This window comes from Hydra vulgaris, chromosome 05 (genome assembly GCF_038396675.1).
Source record: "Hydra vulgaris chromosome 05, alternate assembly HydraT2T_AEP".
In the NCBI taxonomy this organism is placed as follows: Eukaryota; Metazoa; Cnidaria; class Hydrozoa; order Anthoathecata; family Hydridae; genus Hydra; species Hydra vulgaris.
The window spans coordinates 10384301-10409331 of NC_088924.1; the positions used below are offsets into that span (position 1 = coordinate 10384301).

The window sequence follows — 25031 nt, forward strand, 5'->3', positions numbered from 1 at the left end:
CACACATTGTACTGGAAATTGTAAATGGTAACTAGTGTTTTTTAATTCTAACCAATGATATATAAAGAATAACTAGATATCTAGCTACAAATTTGTATTTAAAAAAGTGAAGCCAAAATTGGCATTTATAAGGTACGTAGAATTCTGCGTTTTACGGAATTGATATTTATGCTAAAATATTGTGCCACGCTTTTTGAAGTTTGTACTTTACCAGTGATGAAAAAACATATTTTGTTGTTTTATGTTATAGATTTATATATTAACAATAAATATATTAAATATATTAAATATTTTTCAGAAACTAGAAGAATTAAACTTTATTAATTTGTATATTTGAATTACAATGAAGATTATTTAAAATGTATTTATTAATAAAAAATTTTTTGTTGTACTTTGTGCAATCAGTAAATGTCGAAGATATGCTCTTTATTTTTTTAAACCTTTCACTAAGTTAAGTTTACACATTTTCTTTGCATCTGCCAAGTTTCATCAATTTATTTTTAGTAGCAGATACCCTAATTTGTGTAGCACTTTTGGTACCTAAATTTCATCTTTCTGCATTAAATATGGGAGAAGGGGGAGGGGGTGATAAGAATTTAATTTGCATATAATATTTCAGATTTAAATATGATAATATAATCAAATTTTAAATAGAAAAATGAGCAAAAGAAAAAGTGATAAAAAAAGAATATAATGGTAATTCAGTTAGTTCGTTATTTTTTCAAAAACCTTTTTAGTTTTTATTATGTGATCTTTTATTAAGTGTCCTGATTAAATCTAATTATTAAATCGTCAACGAAACAAATCAGGCAGGAAACGATTAAAGTGGACATTACATGGATAGAAATTAAAAAAAGTGAAAAATAATATTTTGTTTTATTCTTGTTTAGATGGACAAATTATTGAAAAGATGAGTTAGTATTTTTATATTTAGTTACTTTTATAAGTCTTTGAGTAATTAAAAAAAACACTTATTTAACTATAGTATAATCAAATTTATTTATTTTTATACATTTTCATAATCTAATATTTCTTTTTTGTTTTTTTACTTATTTTAAGTAGAAAGCTGAAAAGGAAATGTTAGATAACGAAAATATTAAGGAAGTGTTAGAATGTTAGGAAATATTATATAATGAAAATAAGTCTTAAAGCTCTACCCTAGTGTCTTGGGGCACCTTTAAAATGTTTTTGTTCAAAAAAAATATAAGTCTTTTGTTATTTTAAACTAAAAATCACATTTAGAACTAAGACAAAGCAACTTATAAAATTTGTTGTTTTTCATGCACCCTTTATGCAACTTTCATGCTCTTTATGCTACTTTCACCCTTTATGCTACTTTCACCCTTTGTGCTACTTTCATGCACCCTTTATGCTGTTTTTTACACTAAGACTTTCTCTTATCTATTATAGTTTTCTTGTTAGAGTAGATTTCAAATTGCACAGTAGTACCATTTGACTAACTTGGTATATATTGAATGGTAACATGGGCCCAAAAAGAAATTGTTTTGTATTTTTTTGTAGATTCAAAGAGTTTTTATTTGCTAACTACGCATTGCATTGTGTCAGAGTTGTTAGTCCTTAGCCTTGGTCTTTGCCTTGCCTTAAGGCCAAAAATTGAGGCCTTGGCCTTGAAAATTTTGGCCTCGGCCTAGATTCTTTTGGCCTTAACCTTAAAAAAATACATATTTTCTTATTGACTTTGTTGAATTTTGCGCATAACCTCGATCTATTTTTACAAAATGTGGTTTTATTGTCACAGAACTTGCTACTTACAGTTTTTTTAATAATTCGTCTTAACGTAAGGCAAAAATTGAAGTCTTTGGTCTTAAAACTCTTGGCCTTGGCCTTGTCTCTGGCCTTGTAATTTTTAGCCTTGGTCTTGGCCTCGGCCTTGTAACGTGTGGCCTTGGCCTAGGTCTTGCTACTTTTGGCCTTGTTAATAACTCTGCCTTGTGAAACAATAAATCAGTGTAGGATAACATATACTATTTTTTTTTTCTTTCTAAAACTGGAGAACTTTTGAATGAGACAGCTAAACAGGTCAACAAGTATTTTGGCTTCAGCATTAGCACAAATGATGTCCAATTCATTGTCAACAAAAAAATGAGTTCGAAATGGGAAAGAAATGGGTTCGCAACTTTAAAAGAGATTCCGATCATTTTGCTGCATTTAGCAATGAGCCCTATGCAATAAAAAAACCAGTATGTCATATTAATTGAGTGTAGAGGCAAAATGTCAAAAGAAAAGAAGGTATTAAAAAACCTTTAAGAGAAGAAATTAGAGACTTTAAACAAAAATTGCAAACATATTATTACAGTAGACATATTCACAACCTTGTAAATACAAGAAAAGCTATACAAATTAGAGAAAGAAAAATTAAGACAAGTTAACCTCAAAAAAAAAAAATCATTAGAGAAAATAAAACAGCATTAGCTAGTTTAGAAAATGGTATAACCCAGATAGAGGAGAAAATTATTGCAAATTCAACTACGTCAGAAGATAGCAAGTCTTATGCATTACAAACTAGGTGTTAATTTATTGCATGTTGTTGTCTAATGTGCCAACGGGTAATATTCCATTCTTATTGGAGAAAATTAAACAACATTTTAGTGTTGATATTTTGTATATTCCCAAGCGCATTACTGTTGAGCAAATGGCTCGTGAGCTTGGTTATCTGACTTACAAGCTGCAGAATAGGCCTTTGGTAACTAAAATCTAACTCTTGGGTTTGATGTACCAACACAAGAAGGTGCCCATATCAACAGCATTCACTTGACATCAAAGGATAAATTTCAAGTCATTGCTTTGGACCATTTATCCGGAGGTACATCAGATGACTATCAAAAACACATATGTAACGCAGTGGATCATACGGCTTTAATTTATTGAGATTATCACTCGTTTTCTTTTGACAAATGTGGTAAGTTAATTATCTCAAATATACCAAACACAATGACACACAGAGTTGCAGCAAACCATCTTACCATAACTAAAAGTTGTGAAACTTGAGGCAAGAGTTTGAATGAGCTGAACTGTCATTTCCACCCGCTTGAAACAATAGCTATTTCTTGTCATTCCGCATTACAGTCTCTTAAAATAGAAGTTTGCCAATTATTTGGATACGATTGTATGGCAGTTAAAATTGTTTTAGCAATGAACAAAATAAGGTTGAAAGATGGCAATGTTGATCCTGAAGGCTTTGTAAATTTTTACACAATAAAAAACTGCCACGAGGTATAATTCTAGGATATATTGGCAATCGTCTTCACATTCTTTTTTACACTTGTTTCATCTTTATAAAATACTACAATACTTTTAAGGACTTTCTGACTATCGGAATATAAAGTTTGTATTATATATTAATTTTATTAAAATTTGAATATCATTTTGTATATAAAAATGACTAACTTCACAAAAAAGACGCTCTACTATGGACGAAATATGCATTTTTGGTTGCGAGTAAGGAAGTTCGGTACCCCTCTAGCTCCCTGGATACTACCGGCACACAGTGGGCCAGTGACTGGACAAAAGTATAAAAACCAAAATCAGAATTTTGATGTCTAAATGGTTTCAAACCATTATAAAGATATTATAAAACAATTTAAAACCGTTTATATACACTTAAATTTAATATACTAATGCTGTGGTTGAAGTAGACGCGAATGTAAGTTAGAAAAAAAAATTATTAAGAGAAAAATGTTGTTTAAAAGTTCTATGGAAATAAATAACATTAAATATTGCGCTTTTTAAAATGTTATACTATAACTCTATATATTTTCTAGATTTTAAAAGTCGTTAGGCTAAAATTGGTAAGTAATTAACAGAGCAATTTCAAATATGCTTAACATGTTATATTTTAAAGTCTAACTTTTGCTTTTAATTGACAATATGTTTTTTTTATTGCTACATCTTGCTTTTATACTCAGATATTTTAACGCTTATATATATTTTCTTTAATAATTACATAAATCTGGCTGCCGCTAGGCGCCACTTTGGTTTTCTTTTACGTTTGAAATTTTACCTAACGAAAAATCTGTAATTGCGCTCAAAACTTTTTATTTGCACAAAATATTAAAAAATTCGGAAAACATAATAATAATAGTCTTTCTCATACTTAACGTATTACTGAACAATAATATATATATATATATATATATAGAACCCTTAGATGTTGTCCGAAAGTTTTTTCGATATTTTGTTGACAAAAAGTAAAAATTAAAATGCAAGACCGGAATTTTTTTTTTTTAATAATGATAGACTGCCTGCCCCAACCAAACCCTCAGTCGATGTAGCAGCACTCCCTTGCGGGTCAGGCTATTTGTCAGTCGATGTAGCAGCACTCCCTTGCGAGTCAGGCTATTTGTCAGTCGATGTAGCAGCACTCCCTTGCGAGTCAGGCTATTTGTCAGTCGATGTAGCAGCACTCCCTTGCGAGTCAGGCTATAAGATAGTCGATGTAGCAACACTCCGCGCATGATTTACAGTAAAAAAAATAAAAATAAAAACATTTTATTAAAAAAAATAAAAATAAAAACATTTTATTAAAAAAAATAAAAATAAAAACATTGTTTATATTGTTAAAAACATTCAAAATGTTATAAAAACATTCAGAATGTTTTTAAAAACATTCTGGTCAATTAAATTTGCGTTTTTGTGGTTTTTTTAAAAAACGATTAATTTGTAATTAAATTAATGGTTTTTACTTTCGTCCAACACGGAAATGTTGGACGAAAGTCAAAAGTAATTAAAAGTGACGTATGTGTTGGCGTAAGAATCACTTTTTTCCTTCCGCTCTTCCTAAAGCCAACAAACTATAGAACTATATATATATATATATATATATATATATATACAACCCTTAGATGTTGTCCGAAAGTTTTTTCGATATTTTGTTGACAAAAAGTAAAAATTAAAATGCAAGACCGGAATTTTTTTTTTTTAATAATGATAGACTGCCTGCCCCAACCAAACCCTCAGTCGATGTAGCAGCACTCCCTTGCGGGTCAGGCTATTTGTCAGTCGATGTAGCAGCACTCCCTTGCGAGTCAGGCTATTTGTCAGTCGATGTAGCAGCACTCCCTTGCGAGTCAGGCTATTTGTCAGTCGATGTAGCAGCACTCCCTTGCGAGTCAGGCTATAAGATAGTCGATGTAGCAACACTCCGCGCATGATTTACAGAAAAAAAACATTTTATTAAAAAAAATAAAAATAAAAACATTTTATTAAAAAAAATAAAAATTAAAACTTTGTTTATATTGTTAAAAACATTCAAAATGTTATAAAAACATTCAGAATGTTTTTAAAAACATTCTGGTCAATTAAATTTGCGTTTTTGTGGTTTTTTTAAAAAACGATTAATTTGTAATTAAATTAATGGTTTTTACTTTCGTCCAACACGGAAAGGTTGGACGAAAGTCAAAAGTCATTAAAAGTGCCTTATTTGTTTGCGTCAGAATCACACTTTTCCTACCGCTAGTCCTAAATCCAACAAACTATATATCTATATATATATATATATATATATATATATATATATATATATATATATACAGTGCCGGTTTTAGTACTACCAGCGCCCTGGGCGAGATTTCTACGGCGCCCAATTGCTCAATTTAACCCCATTCAAAAAAAAGGCAAAGGGTAAAATAACCAATTAGTTTCGCCTCTTTATATTCAGCGCCCTGGGCCATCACCCAACCAGGCCCTATCCTAACGCCGCCACTGTATATATATATACATATATATATATATATATATATATATATATATATATATATATATATATATATATATATTATTTTTATTTATTTAATATATATTTAGCTCATTTAAATGCTATTTAAAATCACAATAAAAATCACAATAAAGAGAGTTCAGATTCCGCGAAACTACTCTTTACAAACATTCCTTTTTTTTTATGCGTTTCACAACTAACTTCTTGAATGCTTTCTTGTCTAGCAACTTCGATTCATTCGGTAATTTATTGTATAATTTTATACCGTTGCAAAGGATTGACTTTTGTCCACTTTTCTTGTTTTGAATTTTTAAGTGATACATTGCTGCATTTCTTGTGCAAAAATTATGCATTTCACTGTTTATTTTACAAAATTCTTGGAAGGCATCCATTTTCTGTAATTGAATTGTATTGTGTATAAATGTCAATACTTTCACTTGAATATTTTCTTTAACAGATAGCCAGTCTAATCGAACCAACATGTCTTTACTATGTGTGAACCAGTCATATTTCAAGATCGTTCTCATAGCTTTGTTTTGTTTTTTCTGAAGTATTTTTATATCATTTATACTTGTATCTAAGAATAATGAAGCTCAATATTGAAAATGAGGTGCAATAATTGTATTAAAAATTAACGTTTTTGTCCACCTAGTCAGATATTTATCAACTCTGGTAAAATACCCAGTAATCTTAGCAATTTTTTCTGCAATATATTTAATATGTTCAGAAAATTTCAACATATTGTCAATTTTAATACCCAGGTGTTTGACACATTCACTGAATTTAACTCTTTCATTTTCCAAAATGATATATATGTTAGGATATTTTACAGTGATACTCAAGTATTTCACTTTAGAGCTTGTTATCAGCATACCCATCGCCTTACTTGCATTCAGTTTCAGTCCATTTCCACTAAACCAGGTAGCAACTATTTCCAAGACTTGGAAATAGTTTGGAAATACTTTGGAACCCCTCCTTTGGATGTGCCTGCTCTTATTATTTTTCTAGTTTCCATTAATAATCTAGTGTCACCCTCTAATCTGACCTTTTTTTTTAATGTTAACAACATTTCTTGTCTTTCATTATTCTGTCTGATGACTGAACATTCTATTTTATTTGCTCGTTGTTCTGGAACATCTTTTAAAAACTTAAAAATTGATAGCAGGTTTTTTTTTAACGCCTCTATACCAAATTTTTTGTAATTTTCACCTTTTACCTTTTCTCCTAACTGTAGCCACTTTTCTGGAAATGTTTGCTCTAGTACTTTTTTTGAAATTTAATTTGTCTTTGCAACTTCATTACAATTTCATTTTCAGTACCTAAGATTTGCTCCAAATCCTCACAAAATTAAACCACCATCCTTCCCAATTTTTGTTGTCAAAAACTCTTTTTTTTCGCTTGCCTTTTGTTCCTTTATTTCCTTTTCTAAGTTGCGCTTGTCCATCTCATCGATTTTGTACTGCAATATATTTGCTTTTTTTCTCTGTACTTTCTGATATATCCTTTTCTATTTTGCCTTGCTAGTAAAACTAGCCTTGCCAATTCTTCCTGGGATTTCCCATATATCCAATCAGCTGTTTTGTTATTGTTAAACATGATGATACCAGCTGCAGCTACTGTTGTCATGATAGGTTTCATTTTTAACCTGCGGTCATAAGAAGCAAAGTCACGTTCAGACACAACGTTAGTACGCGGACAGTTTTGAGTTTCCTCAAGGACACCAACATCTGGATTGTGATATTTCCCTCCAGGCAATTGGTCTCTTAACTGACTCTGGATCATAACTGAACACGAACAACGTATAACTTTAAGACATTGTGTTAAGGCATCCAAAAGTGGGTCATTACAAAACAATCAAACAATTCATCCTTAGTGAGATATTTGACATCAAAAAATGTAGAACCACTTAACATTATTGATGCATCAGAAGAACAACAAACAAAATAATTAAACATTTGCGACCAAACGGTATTTAAAGAAAAAATATGACCATCCTCTTCAATAATACGAAAAAGAAGTCCTGATATCAGTTTATTAAAAATTCCCAAAGCTCTGGTTGAAGCATGAAAAATTATGTTGTCAATATCATGCCTAATCGATTCATGAAGGAAATTTGAACCATCAAGATTAAAAACAAGTTCTTTAAGACGATCTTTATGAAAATACGTTGCTCCACCAAGTAAAAATATAATGTTAAACCGATGATGCAGAAATGAAACCATAAAATTTTTTGAAAACTTTTTACGCAAAAATGCCCTCCATTCATCAGCTTTCCCGTTCCGTTGATCGCCATGTCTATAGCTTGTAAGTTTTGAAAGTTCATACAAAATATCAAAGGTACGTGAGTTTTGAGAATTTATAAAATCACCATGAACACTACCTTCCTGCTCAACCACTTTTTTCCATTCTATGATTGCTTTTTCTGCATTTATTCCTAAATTATGGATAACATGTAAGCAACAAAAAACATGATGCATTTGAGAAATTTTTAATTTTTCATTTAAAGGAAGTAGATCATAGTTTTCAACAACAAAAGGCAAAATTGCTTTTCTCCAATGTTTAAATTGGCTAAAAAAACTTGAATTAACTATGGTGCGATCTGTCATCAAAGATTTGAACGAAAAAATAAGCTTCCGAAGACCATCCTCATAGTTTTCCTTTTCAGGAGAAAATATCTAAGACATATCATTGAGTAAATTTTTTAGCTCTCCAAAATAAGATTGTGCCTCGCCTGAAAATATATCTTCTATCCCAAACGTGTAGCTTCCAGATGACGTTGTGACTTGAAAACTACTAATCTCTCTAAACTTATACTTTGTGCCATCTGTATGAAGAACATTGTGTGTACTATTCAATATAGCCTCTCTAACCTGTGCTTTTGATAAAAGGTTCATTTCACTAAAAAATTCAGCAGCCAAAGATTTTTTTGGAAGTGTGCCACATGAAATTCCAGCCATTTTTTTGTAGTGCAGTTCTGATAACTGATTCAACATTGTTAACAGAAACATTTTTACTTAAAAGGTCATAATATACAGAGCGAACTTCATCATTATATCTACCTCCTTCAAAAACATCAATTACATTTTTTTCAAAAAAGTTAACTCTTTCCTTCAGCTCTTCTGAAACATTTTCAAAGTAATTTAAACTCTTCTTTAAGATTGAATCATTCGTTTTATCAGATGTTTTCAAAACAGTGTCTTCAATTTTTCTTAAAATACCATGCCTTTTGTCTATCTGATTGTGAACGTTTTCTAGCCAAATCAATTTCTTTTTCTAACCTAAAATTTTTTTGCAACAATTGGTTAATCCTACAATCCTTTCTAACTTCTCTTTTGTTGACATTTCTGACATTATATTTTGACAAGATTGCTTGATATTAACTTTTATATTCATTACATCTTTTATTAATTTGTCTATTTTGTAATTTAAGATGATTAATTCTCTGTTTGTATTTTTTTATTTGATAGGCCAAATCACCTGATAATATAGGTAGTTTTTTATCTGAATTGGAAACTGGCAGATTCACTTCATTAACTTGCGCTTCAAGAAGAAAATTTTCAGAATCATTTCCTAAAGGGGTGTATACAACAGAACACAAAAAATCATACAGAAACAGTAATTTGATATGGAACAATTTCACTATTGTGGATAGAAGTTGGGGTAGAACAAGCATCAGAAGATGACAAACCAACAACATCCGGAAAATCACCAATAAAAGATAAAGCAGAGCTTAAAAAATACTTTCTTAAATCAAAATTTTTGGCAGGATTTACTTTTGCAATAAAATCTTTTGACTTTTGAAGGCACTTGATCAGCATAACTCTAGATATAGGGTATTTAAACAAGGATGTAAAAAATACTGAAAGATTTGGCCATGTCAACTTAAATTTATCTTTTTCTTTACAAATTTGTAAAAAATGGCGATTGGTTAAAGCCAAATCTGGATTTTTGAGGGATACAATGCCTCCAATAATATTAAGATAATCCATAACAGTGTCAGATACTAAAATTAAAATTAAACTTAATTTAAGTGACATAAAGAAAAATAAGGGGTGGATTATTTTGGTTTCAATAAATAGAATTAATAAAATGAAAAAAATTTGTGCTACAGTATTCCTAATTTATAATTTTGACTTACTTTCTTGACTTATAGATGGAACAACCATTTTAGTGAGACTATTGTTAATGTCAACACCTAAAAAAAAGGAATTAAAATAATTATTACAAGAGTTCATAGTATTTAATCAACAAACAAATAGAGGCAAATAAATATAAAAAGATATAAAGAATTTCTTACGCAACTCCATTTTCATAAGCTTTTGTTGAATGCTATTTTTAGGTTTTTGTTTTGAAAAAAACAGTTTAAATAAGAGCAACCTGTAGTTAAAATAGTAAAAATCAAGATTTTAACTTTCTTGAAGAATGCAGACCTTTTACCTGGGAAAAAGTAAAAGATGTATTTTCATTTGATTAAAATTTTAAGAATTATACTTTCACTTTCAATTTAATTTTCATAATCTAACCAAAACGAACGCAAAAATCAAAACAGATAACGTCATTAAATACGCGAACAAAAGCATATATATATACACATAATTTATATATGCAAATCCTAAGTACCAATTCTTTAGGTAAACTTAAGTAAATACTTGTTTTAAATAAAGGAAAGACTAAACTTGCAATTTCCACCTGGACGTTTTTCAAAAACACTTTTTTTTTAATATAAATCAACCTTGAAGTTTTTAAACGCTGAGAACTAAAATTTTTTGTATAAATGTTAAAAAACGTCCAGATTTCATTAGATTCCCCGTCCTTTTCTTAATAAATATGGAAAGTTTCATAAAAATTAGGTGTGTTTAAGATCTTAGGAATCCTTACCTTCAAAAGCTTTGTTTTAAAAAAACGTTCCCGCGGCAAGTTTTTTTATGAAAAGTGGTCTCAAGATATGGGTAATATATAAACGAAGCCATACAAAGCTTAGTATTTCTATATATGGTTGGAAAGAAATTGAGTAACGCTAACTGATGCAAAAAACCTCAAGGCGCTGGCTTAACCATACAAAAAGATATAACAGAGCAAAGTTTATGAAAATTACGTGTTTTTTGTCAAACGTCAAATGTTTTTTGTTAAGCCGTGGAATCGCTATCCAAGTCTAAATTTAATTTCATCATAGATTCTTCGTAATTAACTTAGTTTGCAGATGACACATTAGCCTCTTTGCAGATGACACATTAGTTTGCATTGAAGGTAACTTCAATGCAAACTAATGTGTCATCTGCAAAGAGGTTGATGTTTACATATCTGGTACAATTGTTAATATCATTCATGTATATTATGAATAACAGGGGTCCTAGCACTGACCCCTGTGGCACACCAATGTCACAGAGTAGTTCTGATGATAACTGATTGCCAATTCTTACTCTTTGAGTTCTTCCTGTTAAGTAATTTTCAATCCATTGTAGAACAAAGCCTCCCACTTTATAACACTTTAATTTTTTAAACAATACTTCCCTATTGGTGGTTTCAAATGCTCTCTTTAAGTCTAACATAACTGCGATGACAAACATGTCATCATCAATGCTGCCCTCCATTTTGAAATGAGTAATTGAACTGCTGCTTGAGTGGAGTGATTTTTTCTAAATCCAAATTAATTTTCATTAAATAGCTTATTCTCTTCAAAATAAGTAGACAACTGTATATGTGCACATAGTGCAAGTATTTTTTCATACACTGCTAACATATTTAGTTGTCTCATATCTTGTGGTAACTTGGGAGATGTCACTTTCGGTATGGGCACTATAGTAGATCTTTTCAAAGTTTTAGGTACAAAACCTGTTCTTAAAGACAAATTAATTATGTTCAGCAAATTTAAACTAATGACTGGGTAGACTTTTTTAAAAATTGGTACATTCATATCTTCACACATACTTTTTTTGTCTTTTAAATCAATTACTATTTTGTCTAGTTGGTTTTTAGAAATTTCTCTGAATTCATTCATTCCCTTTACATGATAAGGTATTTTTATGTGATCAGCAGCCACATATTTATTCGACTTTGTTATTGATTTTTCAATATCGATAATACTCTGAATGAGAAATTCATTGTATTTATTAGCAATGGATTTATCACTTGAATCCTCAAACTTGACATCTTCCCAAATATCAAATTGGGCTTTATATTTAGTTTCAGTTAAATTTTTTAAAGTCTTCCACATTGCAACACAATCTTTAAACATTTCAATTTTAGTTTTATAGTAGTTGGCATTCAATTTTCTTAATAGGTAGGTTTTGATATTTCTTAATTTTTTATAAATTTTGAATTGTTTGAAGCAACTTTCTTTACTTAAACCAAGTAATTTCATTGTTTTTAAATTTACTCCACTCTAAATTTACTTTTTTACTTATTCCCAATAACTTTGGATCGTTCATCAATTTATTATGGAAATTTTTAATAATATTTGTGATGGTTTTTGTTTGGGTTTCCATGTTTATGGTTTCTTGAATACTATTAATGAATTGTTCAGTCATTTCATTGAAATTTAGTTTCCTAAATTCCATCTCGTTTTCTTTAAATTTAAATACCAACTCTTGATTTATTTTATTATAGTTAATTTTGTTATATAATTTAATATCTTTAGAACGAAGTAGCTTATTTTTCACATAACAATTCTTTTTTAAATTGTATTGATACTTAGACACAACCATTTCATGATCTGAGATTTTATGTGATTCATTTTGTATAATTTCAAGGGGTAAATTACTTATAAACAGATCTATCACTGTACTTGAAGTTGGAGTAATTCTTGTAGGGATTGTATCATTATTGATTATTCTTAGACTTGATTTTCTTATTACTTCAATGAATCTTTCAGAATAAGGTGAGCTATTTACGTTTCTTATTGGATCAATATTAAAGTTAAAGTCACCCATAACTATGATATCTTTATATTTATTTTCAATTACGTTCATCCACTTTTCTTAAAAGTTATAAACTCAACGTGATTGTTTCTTAAAGGTGATCTATATACACAGCTTACCCAAATTGTTTTATTTAAAACTCTTAGCAAAACACTCATAACCCACCACTTCATTTCTACTACAATTTGTTCAAAATCCAAGATTTTGATATCTTCTCTAATCAAAAGTGTACACCCCCCAGTATGTGTACTAGAAGATAATACACTTTTGGATGAGTAATGATCAAATTTAATTTCATTATCAAAATATATATCTGTAACATGTGTTTCAGTTAAACCAATAACTTCAGGCCTATATTCCACTAAATATTTTTCAATTTCAATTTTTTTTTCAATAAGACCACCAATATTTAACAAAACACATTTAAATTCTCTAGTTAAATTTGGTTGCTATTGTATTCTTGACTTAACTTTTTCTCTTACTTCATTGAATATCGGACATTGTCTCCCATGTGCAAAATAATCACATGGATGATTAGTATTATTTTCCTTGTTAAACAAGTAGCAATGGATGCATAATTTGTCTTGGTACTCACAATTATAAAATTCATGGTTTCTTGCACAATATTTACAGGTAGGTTCATCATGTTTACAGTTTTTGGAAATATGTCGATAGCCTTGACAATTGTAACAAACAATGACATTTATATGATTACGAATCTGCACTACTTGCCAATTCACTGATAATTTGCAATTTTTTTTCTGTTCTATGTAATTTTGTGTTTGTTCATCAACATCGAAGATAATCAGTTCACTTGTTTTATTTCTAATGAATTTTCTCTTCACAATTTTCAAGCTATAGTTACATACATTTAATGAGATCTCATTTTCTTCTACAATTTCATTCTCAAGTTGCTCATTATTTTGATTTAAAGCCAAGTTCATTATTCGAACAGACATCTCTAATCTTATCAGTTTCTTTTTATTATCTTGATCATGATTGTGTATAACCACTTTATCGCCTATTTCTTCATGAATATGTTCAGCTAGTTTCTTCATCGTTTCAGGGTTTTCAAATTGCATAACTCCATTATATTTTTTCCTAATTTTATAAACACCACTTTTTATTTTTTTATTTTTTACATTATTAGTTACAAGCTGGATAGATTTTTTATTAATATTGGCTTCATTTGGTAAAATTCCTTCGTCTTAATATTATATATATATATATATATATATATATATATATATATATATATATATATATATATATATATATATATATATATATATATATATATAAAGTGAAAACTAAACAATTATTATTATTATTATTATAATAATAATAACAATAATAGTCAATTATTCAGAATATATTTATATATATATAGATATATATATATATATATATATATATATATATATACACATGTAGATATTATATTTCAATTATTAAATATATATAATAGTATTTCTAATTCAACTATTTTCTTGGTCCCTTGGAGGCTTCAAGATATTGGGAGTTCACTGTATTTGTATGTTGCTTAATAATGTTCTTTACTACTATTTATTTAATACTTACTATATGTTACATATTACTATTTTTAAAATTAATTTTATTTTATATTGCAAGTGTTAAATAATGTTAAATATATTATTTGTATAATTTAAGTTTTCTAAGTAATAATAACTGCATTACTGATTTCTACAATAATTAATAGTTCAAAATGATAAAGGCTATTGTTGTCAAGTATCTTGGTGAAAGAAATTGTTCTTGCTAGTAATAGCAATATTGCAGACTTTTTAACTAATGGTAAGCTTATTTTTTAATGCACATTCTTTGTTTATTTCATCTTCGTTTTTTTATATCAATCTTTAAGTTCTTCACAGTTCATTTTTGTCTTCATAATATTCAAAATATTACATAATGTAAAAACAATAGTTGAGCTATTTAATTTAAAATTATACTTTTTTAGCTTCTAAGAAGTTTAGTGACAGTGATATAAGTGGTATCATGTGGAATGGATGTGAAGTTGATTCTAAAACATAATAAGCTCAGCACTTTAGTTCAAAGTTTAAAGGGATTTTCTCCTGTCAAAGCTGTTTTTTCTGCTGTAGATAGTTACTCTGATCTTGTTTCATTTGATTTTCACAACCAACAATCCATTATTCCTCAACTTCCAACTAAATCTACATTATACCAAGACTCCAATTATGAATATGTACTTGAGGATTTAGATGTGTCTTCAAAATTGCAAAATTCAAGTTTATTATCAACTGCTGCACAAGTTGCTGAACCACCAAAATCAAGTGCTGAACCGCCTGCATCTCAAAAAGTAATTTTATCTTGTTCTAATTGTAGTTTTCAAACAAGTAAACAATATGTAATAATATCAGATCTTAAAGTACATGGTCAAGAAGGTTCAGTTGTATGTGAAAACTTTTTTTCAAAATTTAAAAGTTTTAAAGGTTTTAAACTTCACAATAAAAACTGTTTTGCTCCTTTTGATACTGAAATTGAAGTAATAATAATATTGATTTTAATATTGAAACCCCGGACGATTTTCAATTTTTGAATGAGAATAGAAAAGATCAACTTGCTGCATTAGCTCTTCATTTGAGAGGAAAATATCGATGCTCTGAAAATGTGGTCAATATTATTTTTTCAAACTTGCAAAATATTTTTAATAATAAATCACAAAACGAAGAGATTTCTACATTTTGTAAACGACTATCATCAGAATATCTTAGAACAAGATATTTTCAAACTGCTTTTAAAATGCCACAAATTCAGTTAGTGTCCAAAAATAGTTTACATGGATGTTTTATTCCATTTAAAGAAATACTTCAGTTTATTTTTACATCAAATGAATATGATATGTTTCTAGAGTAATCTTCAGAAATATCTATCTCATTGTATTCAGATGATTTAGCTAATCCAATAGGCAAATTTAAAGGAAAACACAAGTTGTGGGTTTTATATTTTCAGTTGTTAAACATTCCGCAATGCTGTTCAAGTAAATCTTTCTCAATATTCCCTTTAGCAATAACTGGTTCTAAATCTGTTAAGGTAAAAAGCTTTATGAAATCTCTTCTTCTTGACTTGGTACAATCTCTAAATGAACTATCATTGATTGATTCCTTAACTTTAACTAATGCTAACAGTAAAAAATTCATTGTAAAGTTAAAACACTTTATTGGCGATTCATTAATTTGCAATGCAATTGCTGGTTTTAAAGAGGGTTTTAGCAAGAAAGTTGTGAGGTGCTGTAGAGTGGGTAATTCGACCCGGTCAGAAATGTTAGCTTATAATAAACATTCTCAGTGTAAAGTAAGGAGTTTAGAGGAACACAAGATAAGAGTCAAAGAACTAGATAATCCTTGTCTTCTCAGAGTTGAACGTTTAAAATGGTCAAAACTATATAGCGTTCAATCTAACAGTATTTTATTTGAAATTAAGGAATTTGATGTGACAAAGCAAGTTCTTTTTGACCCAGTACATGATTTGTTAGAAGGTGTAATACCTTTGCAGATAGAACTTTACTTGAATCATGGGGTTTTGAAAGGTTTTTTTACAATAGATAGCTTGAACAATTTTTTAAAAATGTTTCAATACCATAAAGACAGTGAAAAACCACATGTAATAGTTGATTTGGTTATTAAGGGGAAATTTGGCAGTGCTTAAGTTCTTTCTATTTGTCCTATTTTACCAATTTTTTTAAGAAGTATCACTATTGACTGTCATTTCTTATGTCTTATTAAGCTGCTGCATATTCTTCAAATGTGTCTCTCTCCAGTTACCACTGAGGCTTACTTCATCTCTTTAGAAGAAGCAATTGCAGCCCACCATACTCTTTTTATGAATTTATATCCAGATAAGTTTATACCAAAGCTTCATTTTCTTATTCATTATCCTCAGCAATCCAGACAATTTGGTCCACTACGATACCACATGTGTATGGATTTTGAGAGAAAACACTAAGTAATAAAAAATATTAAGCATTTTAATTTCAAAAATATGTCTTATAGTGCTATGAAGAGTATGGTTTTAAACACTGTTGCATCTTTTTATAATTCTTTTGGAGAAATTAGTAATGGAGTTCTTTGTGAATTAAATCAAGTTACTTTAAAAAAAAATATTGTTACCTGCATTCGGATTAATGGTATTAAATATTGTCCTGAATCTTCTTTATGGTTTCATGATGGATTTCAATCTTCTGCTTATATTATTAAAGAAATAAAAGTAAAAGGAGAAAAACAGTATTTATTACCTCACAGCTTCAGTGCCTTACTTACAATGTGTTACGAGGTTTTTTTACTGCTGTTGAGGACAACGCTGTTCCTTTTAAAACTATTGCGTCTGAAGGCTTAGCTTTTCATTGGCCAGCATTTTATTTTAAAGAAGGGGATTTTTTCTATGTTGTACCCCCAGCACACGTAGGAGTATTTGACGATTTTAGCTGGCCAAAATTGGAATTATTAAAAGTGGCCGTACCCACTTAATTACCTACCCTTATTATCTCTCTATAATGGTTGCTTAATGAGCAGTTAATGGTTTGGTTATAAAAGTAGTAATTGGAACTACACAGTCTAGTTAAATATCCGATCTATATCTGCGTGGTCTATTTTATTTACGAGCGATTTTAGTGGTGTTTATTGAAGCTGTGTACAAGTGTTTACAACAGAAGTTTTACAGTGTTATATCATAGATGAATCTATGACAGGTATGTACATTATTTACTCTTACTACCGTTTTGAAATATTAATTACCACAAAAGTTATGTACCATGAAACTTAGCATTTTTTTAACGAATTGATGGGTCATCAGGAATGCAAACAATCTCTCGTTTGGATTTCTACAACAGTATTCAGCAGCAGGAGGCTCCAAACTTCAATGAAAAAATGGACTTAGCTGATCAAAATTTGTTATCAAGAAATCAATATACCGAAGAACTAAAAACAGTATACAAGCGTCAAATGTCAAGGTTGAAAGCTATTTTTAGAAAAATGTGGTCGTCTTTATCCAGAACTCATGAAATATTTATTAAGAAGCATGGCCCTTGGCTGCAAGGGAGTTTCCAAATACCGGGTACCCCATCCACTCCATCATCAGCAGGACGACCAAGAAAAAGTTTTGTCGATTCTAGTGAACATTCAAAGAGGAGAAAAACAGAACAGCTCAGGAAAGATGTGGAACCAGAAGCTATTGTTTTTGCAGCTGAAACTTGTTTGACAACAAGTTGCAAAAGAAGTGCTGCAACCATCCTCAAAGATCTTAAAACATCTCCCAAACGAGCGGGAAAGTATAAAAAAGCCTATCACAACAGTCTTGAACCTACAAAAAAATCATTAGACATACCTAAGGTTGGATTTGGGAATACCAATAACGGCAACACAAGCAGGAGATTCTTCAACGACCCGGAAACATCTGCAGATATCACTGGAGTAGACTTTCGTTTAATTTCCAGAATGAAAATTATCCTAGAAGTAATTTCCAGTGGCCACAAGATTGATGTAGAAAAGTTCAGACAGTATACTTTGGATACTGCAAAGCTTTATGTTGAACTATACCCCTGGTGTCCAATGACTCCAACTCTGCATAAAGTTTTAGTACATGGTCCTGATATAGTAGAGAATGCGCTTTTGCCAATTGGACAATTGTCAGAAGAGGCTGCCAAAGCCAAAAACAAACATTCCGGGAGTACAGAAACACAAAGAAACACAAACTTACAAAGCCTTTTTCAAAAGAAGCTGTGGAATTGCTTCTTTCTGGAGAAGTCCAAGATTATGACACTGAAAACAACGAAAATGAAGAATATTCTGACAATGATGAAGTGGAATCTAATTAAATATCAAAATATAGTATGTTATTTACCATAATAAAGTTTGAAAAATAACATCTTTTATTTCCTCAAATCCTATTGAATAGAAAAAAATGTAATCCCTAAAGTACCCATCTTTCCCCTTTATTGAACGCCACTGGCTCGGATTTGTACAAAAAACATTTAATTTACAATTTCTTGTCATATGGTAAAGTTTTCAGCTGTTAAAAAGAGAGAAATAATTTTGGCCAGCTAAAATCGTCAAATACTCCTACATGCAGCATTGCCAGTCCTTATCATATAGTTGCATTGAAAGAAAAGTAATTTTATAAAAAGTTTACATTATTTGCAATAAATATGGTTGCTTTAGTCTAATTTGTTTTATTTGTTTTGTCAACTTTCATTGGTGTACACTGGATTTTTAGATGTTTGAGTTTTGACACTTACAGGCATTGCGCAAACTCCAAACTTTTGTATGTTTATGCTTATATCAAAAAAGAATGTTTTGCAAAGAATTAAGGTGATTGGAGCTTGGGAACAAAAAGACCCTAATTTTTGGGCCTACCCGGCCCTTAATGTGGGAGCAACGATTTTATAAAATATTTTCTTTACTATTTTTATCTAAATTCATATTCATCAACAAATTTCAAGTTTCATGCAATAATCTCTTAGTGTTCAGTTTTTATGACCCTGCAATGTTTACAGCCCCCTCAAATTGAGGGGGGTTAAAACTTTATATGCTCATAGTTTTTGAAAATTAAAAGATTATTGCACGAATTTTGAAATTTGTTGATGAATATAAATTTAGATAAAAATAGTAAAGAAAATATTTTATAAACTCGTTGCTCCTACGTTAAGGGCCGGGTGGGCCCAAAAATTAAGGTTTTTTTGTTCCCAAGCTCCAATCACCCCAATTCTTTGCAAAACATTCTTTTTTGATATAAGCATAAACATACAAAAGTTTGGAGTTTGCACAATGCCTGTAAGTGTCAAAACTCAAACATCTAAAAATCCAGTGTAGACCACAGTGTACTGTCTTTAGTATTGTAAATGTAGACAGTGTACTGTCTTTATTAGACAGTGTACTGTCTTTAGTAGGTGTACATGTTTTATTTTGTCAATTTTCACAAGATGAAACTAAATGTTTTTTATTATTCCTTTTATGTTTTTAATATTGACATTATTAATAAATTTTTAGATTAACAGAATCCCTTTCGATGGTGAAATTAAACAAACTCTCATTGATTTTTTTCCACCTCACATAAGACTATTTCTGAGCAGCAAGTTTTCTATTGAAGATAAGGTGATATCTAGAGAGCTAATGTCTTGTTTATTAGCTTTTTGTTGTTCGCATGTGCCTAATCATAGTAATATCAAAAATAAAATATTCTTACAAAAAATATTTTTTGCAAAGTTAAAGTCTACTAGCATTTCTTTATATCCTTCTTCCAGCCATAATTGGGTAAGAATCACGTCTTTGATACTATGATATTTTTTTAATTAAAATTTGTAATATTTATTATTTTAATATACTTTTTTGATCTCTTTTCTTTTCCATTGTTTTTATATTTTACTACAGATTTTCAAATTTGCTACTGCATACATAAATTGTTTGATTCAATTTATTTAATTTTCTAATTTTCTATTAGGATTTCTTGTTCAAAAAGTTGCCTAATAATTATCGACAAAGACAATTTAGTAATTGTCATAGTTTAAAGGTAAAGCGATTTCCTCATTTTTCTGTTGTAAATAGTTCCATCATAATAGCAGCCGAGCAGTAAATCCAATTTTGTCCGAATCAGTTGTAGATAAAGAACAGCTATTACAGGATGTTGTAGTAAGATTTTTTCTGTGTTTAATAATTTTTGTATAAAAATGATTTCTAATTCTAATATCAGAAATTATAGTCTAACTTATTAAACTTAGATGCAAAAAATTTAGAAATATTATAATTAATATTAAGTGTCAGCTCGTTACTTTATTTTATTAAATAGCTTTAAAATAAAGAATATGTATAACTTTTTCTTTCACCTAGAATGAATTTAATAAGAAAAAGCGATCGCTTTCAACACTGTCAATTCTAAACAGACATCTTTATAATAACGAGACTTATAGTGTATTTCCAAAAAGAGTTACATATGCTCCTGGATTGATGCTGGAAGAAGCGATTCGTTTGTACCCTATTTTTAAAGACTCGTCTCTGAAGATTCAAAAGATGTTGGTTTGGATTTCTCCTGATTCGCAAACTCATACTGAAAGTTTAATGCTGTTCCAGAAATCACTTATTTCTAAGAAGATAACTAATAAGTTGTTTATGAAAGTTGATTTAAGTTTTATTTGTTTTTTTTACTTAGTATTAAGCCAGTTCTATAAAATATAAACTTAAAATTGATTCAAATCCATTTAATGTATTAATAATAGTTGTTTTTTTTATGGTTGCATTACTTATTTCGTATTTATAATATTTTAGTGTGATTCAATACATGAATACTTAAGAGTGCCAAGCTTGTATGGTCCACAAGTTATCTATAATAAAACAGAATATGGAGTAAGGAGTCGTAGAGGTGTCGAGATGGATGTTCAGCCCTTGATCAGTACATGTGAAATGGTGGTTGTTTTGATGGCCATTTGTTATTTGCTAGATTTGACATATCCTTCTTGTTTTGGGCAGCTTCTGGGTTGTTTGCAAGATATTTGCGGCTTTGGACAATCGGCTTTACTATCTAAAAAATGCATTTTTCTTTTGCAATCTTTTCACAGCAATGTGAAGTATTTTTGAATTAATAAATGTTAATAAGTTAATTTCTTCGATTATTTTGTAAATAATTTTCACGATAATGAAACATAATTTAAAATAAATATATTAGGAAACAAAACTGCATAAATTTGTTTTAGTTTTTAATTTAACTTTTATAAACGTAAAAAATGCTCAAGGTTAGTTTGTTTGTTTATTTAGCAGTTTCTGCTATTAATCATGCGTTTCAAAAAACCTACTTTAAAATAAATAATTATAATTTATAACATAACGGATAAATACCCGTTATATCAGGTTTTAAACATAACGGTAAAATACGCGTTATATAACGGGAGTTTTCCTCTCACATAACGGCTAATTGGCGTTATGTAACCGTTATGTTCAAGGCAATTTTACTATGAAAAAACATAACGCTAAAACCGTTATGTTATTTTCATACATATTAAGTATTAAACATAACGGCAATTAACCGTTATGTGCGAGGATAACTCCCGTTATGTTTTTTAAAAATATAACGGTTTTTTTATTTACTGTGTATATATTTATATGTATATATATTTATATATATATATATATATATATATATATATAGAGAGAGAGAGAGAGAGAGTTATCCTAATTTAAATTTTGTTCTTATTAATTTAGCGCTTGTCAAATCAAATCGATTTAATAATCTATTTTGGTTGGTTTGGTTGTGGCTACTCGTTTTAGATATTGAGTTGCTGTTTTTATTAAGACTTAATGAGTGTCACAAGAAGCAAAATTCATCAATTTAATTGACTCAACAGTCTGTCGATACACAAAAAGAAGACGGTATACTTGTATAACTTTATTAAAGAACAAGATTTGGAGTTTCAAAGCGAAAAGTTTAAGATTCAATTTCGTTTATTTATTTTGATTATGGTAAATAATGGATTCACAGTAAACTAACGGGTGCAAAGTTTATTAGAAAGAACTCAGATTGGCTTGAAAATGATTTTAATACCACATTAATGAAGGATAGAAAAAATAAACAACTCGGCAGACCTATATTATCATTTCAAGAACCATCATTAAAAACTAAGAAAAGAAAAGTTGCAACTTTGTCAGCTTCAAATTCTTGCGAGTTATTGTTTGCTAAGCTTTTAATTTTAGTGAGTTATTGTTTGCTAACCTTGTACTACATGTAGCATACATTGTCAAAGATTTTTGGTGATTGTGAATGCATGGGAACAATATAACCATACAAATTTTAAAAATTCTGTAGACGCTCGTGAAATCTTCTAATTAGAAAAACTAATTAATTATGTTAGAATATAATTTTTTTTCTACAGGAAAACAAGTTTATCTAGCAACGTGTAATAACACTAGTTAATCATATTAAACTTAATTTAGTTTTGCATTTCACGAGCGAGGATCTCATAATAAAACACGATGGCACACACCCCTTTTCCTAAATCAATGTATTCACCACTAATGTATGTTATAAAAAAGTAAAATATGATTTTTTTTTATAATAAGAGATTTCCTTTTTATTATAAAGATAAAAAATTTTATAAGAATGAATTGTTTTGATAATAGGGTGGTAATTCCATGTAAAAGTGAGACAAAAAAATGAAATTTTTCAGTCACCCTCTCAAATTTCTTTCAAAAATCAATCAATGGTACCTATCAATAAACAAAATACTGAATTCAAAAATGTTGATAAAATAGTGAAATTTAAATTTTTTGATAGTAATTTTTTTTTAATTTTAAAATGGCCCCTCAAATTTTTTGTTCTTTTATCATGGGTTGCGCTTTCATTAATTCCCGGAGTTGCCCAAGTCTCATGGATTCGATTTTTTTTTCAAATGAAGTACGTGATCCTAGGCTATCTTTATAAAAAAGATGGTTTTGGTTTCTTAAAGCATTATAAAGATATGTCGTTTTGAAATTTAGGCAAAAAATTTCTTTATTTGGCTTCTATTCTCTATGATAGATTTTATAGCAATACTTTTTGTGTGAATAATTTAAGTTCTAGTAGAGAAATATGACTGAAAATTGGTATCTGATCATTTTTAAAGGTTTTGAATTCAAAGATGAAGAGAAACTAAGCCAAATCTTAATATTTTAGAATAATTTTTGAATTTTAAAAGGTCAACAGTCTTCTTTTCCTTGTAACCATAATTAGCTTATTTCTGGAGTTGACTCATCAGAAATGCATTTCTGATGAGTCTTTATTGATGAAACGCAATGTTAAATGAAATAAACTTTTGTTAAGTGATTTTCTTCTAATTTATATATATATATATATATATATATATATATATATATATATATATATATATATATATATATATATATATATATATATATATATATAATTCTAATTTATATATATATATATAATTAATATATATATATAAATTAGAATTATATATATATATCTTCTAATTTATTTATATATATATATATATATATATATATATATATATATATATATATATATATATATATATATAAACAATATATCTTGTATATAAAGATCAAGTATGAAAAAAATTACGAGTTGTTTTACCCAAAAAAACTCATGCAAATGAGTGTTCTTTTTAATGATTATATCATTATATCGTTTCTTTATTTCAAAATAAGAAATATCCTCGGGATAGGCATGTGTTCAGCTTTGACTTTTCATTACAATATTTTTGCATGTCAAAAGTTCATTTGAATTTTTTTATTGTCGGTTTTGAGAATTAAAAGACTTTCTTTCTTTGAAGAGAAGTTCTATCTAATATGAAATAAAAAAGACATAATTTACATATTCACAAATTTTAAAGACGTTGATGGTCTAAATAAAAAATAATTGTTGTAAACATATTGAGAAAATCTTACTTTTTAAGATCTATTGGTTTTCTACATTTCTTGTTGAGCTTTTCAATCTTATCTGTAATGGTCCAACTTTTCGTCAAGGAGTCTTTTTGAAAACACGCTCTGCACCAGATATTTACTACTTCTTTGACAAGACAATCTTGTCAAAGAAGTAGTAATAGATGAGATAGATACCTATCTCACATTTTGCACCAGGAAGTTTACAATTTAGCTGATACCCTCCTTTCTGCATGGAGCAACTAATATTTGATTTTGTTGACTTATACCTAAACAACTTAAAGGATATAATTTTGATGTAATAAGAATTTAATATCGGCAATGTCATCTTGAAATGTGTGAAATTTGTTGACAGCTGGTATTTTGGAAAGCTCTGAAATGAGTCTGCTCAAAAGATACATTGGTCTTCTTGGGTTTTCTACCACGTTGTTGAATCTTTTTTCCACATCTTTTTTTTTTTTACATGTTTTTCATAAGCATTTTTTATTATTTATTTCCATATTATTATTTATTTATATATCTAAAAAAAAACTATATTGTTAATGTAATTAATTGCTATGTATTATTGTTGATGTAATTAATGTAATTTTTATAATCTCTATAATAGTATTAAAAAATAATACTTGCTTATTTATAAACTCAAAACAAATAAATGAGAATGAGGTGGAAAAAAAACGGTGCAGGAACGGCATCTTTTTTTTTGTATATATATATATATATATAAACATTTACCCTCCCCCACCTCCTCCGTATTATTATAGTATTATATTATGAACTTGGTTCATTTTAAAATATTAAACATTTTTAACTTTAAAAATTGTTTCATACAAAATTCTTTAAATGGAAAATGTGGGTCGTGAAGATCTAGTAAAATATATTTTTTTGCAGATTTGAAAACATTACAGCATTGCTTTTCAGAATGTTTTTTAGCCTTTTGTAAAAACTTTTGCTTGAGAACAA

General features: G+C 28.9%; 1 protein-coding gene across 4 annotated transcripts; it reads left to right on the forward strand.

The window, feature by feature from the left end:
* Positions 1–22726, forward strand: LOC136080535 (uncharacterized). Of its 4 annotated transcripts, none has more exons than XM_065797338.1 (7): positions 14084–14185; positions 14372–14463; positions 14627–14986; positions 19671–19934; positions 20122–20309; positions 20508–21261; positions 21873–22726. In XM_065797338.1, the coding sequence occupies exons 3-5, from the start codon at positions 14672–14674 to the stop codon at positions 20251–20253; spliced, it is 711 nt and encodes a 236-aa protein (XP_065653410.1). In that variant the 5' UTR covers positions 14084–14185; positions 14372–14463; positions 14627–14671; the 3' UTR covers positions 20254–20309; positions 20508–21261; positions 21873–22726. The 4 variants fall into 4 exon arrangements, with proteins under 4 accessions (XP_065653408.1, XP_065653410.1, XP_065653409.1 ...); XM_065797337.1 differs by having other exon boundaries at positions 20508–21241; XM_065797336.1 differs by lacking the exons at positions 14084–14185; positions 21873–22726 and adding an exon at positions 1–132 and having other exon boundaries at positions 20508–21357.
* Positions 22727–25031: the final 2305 nt, after the last annotated feature.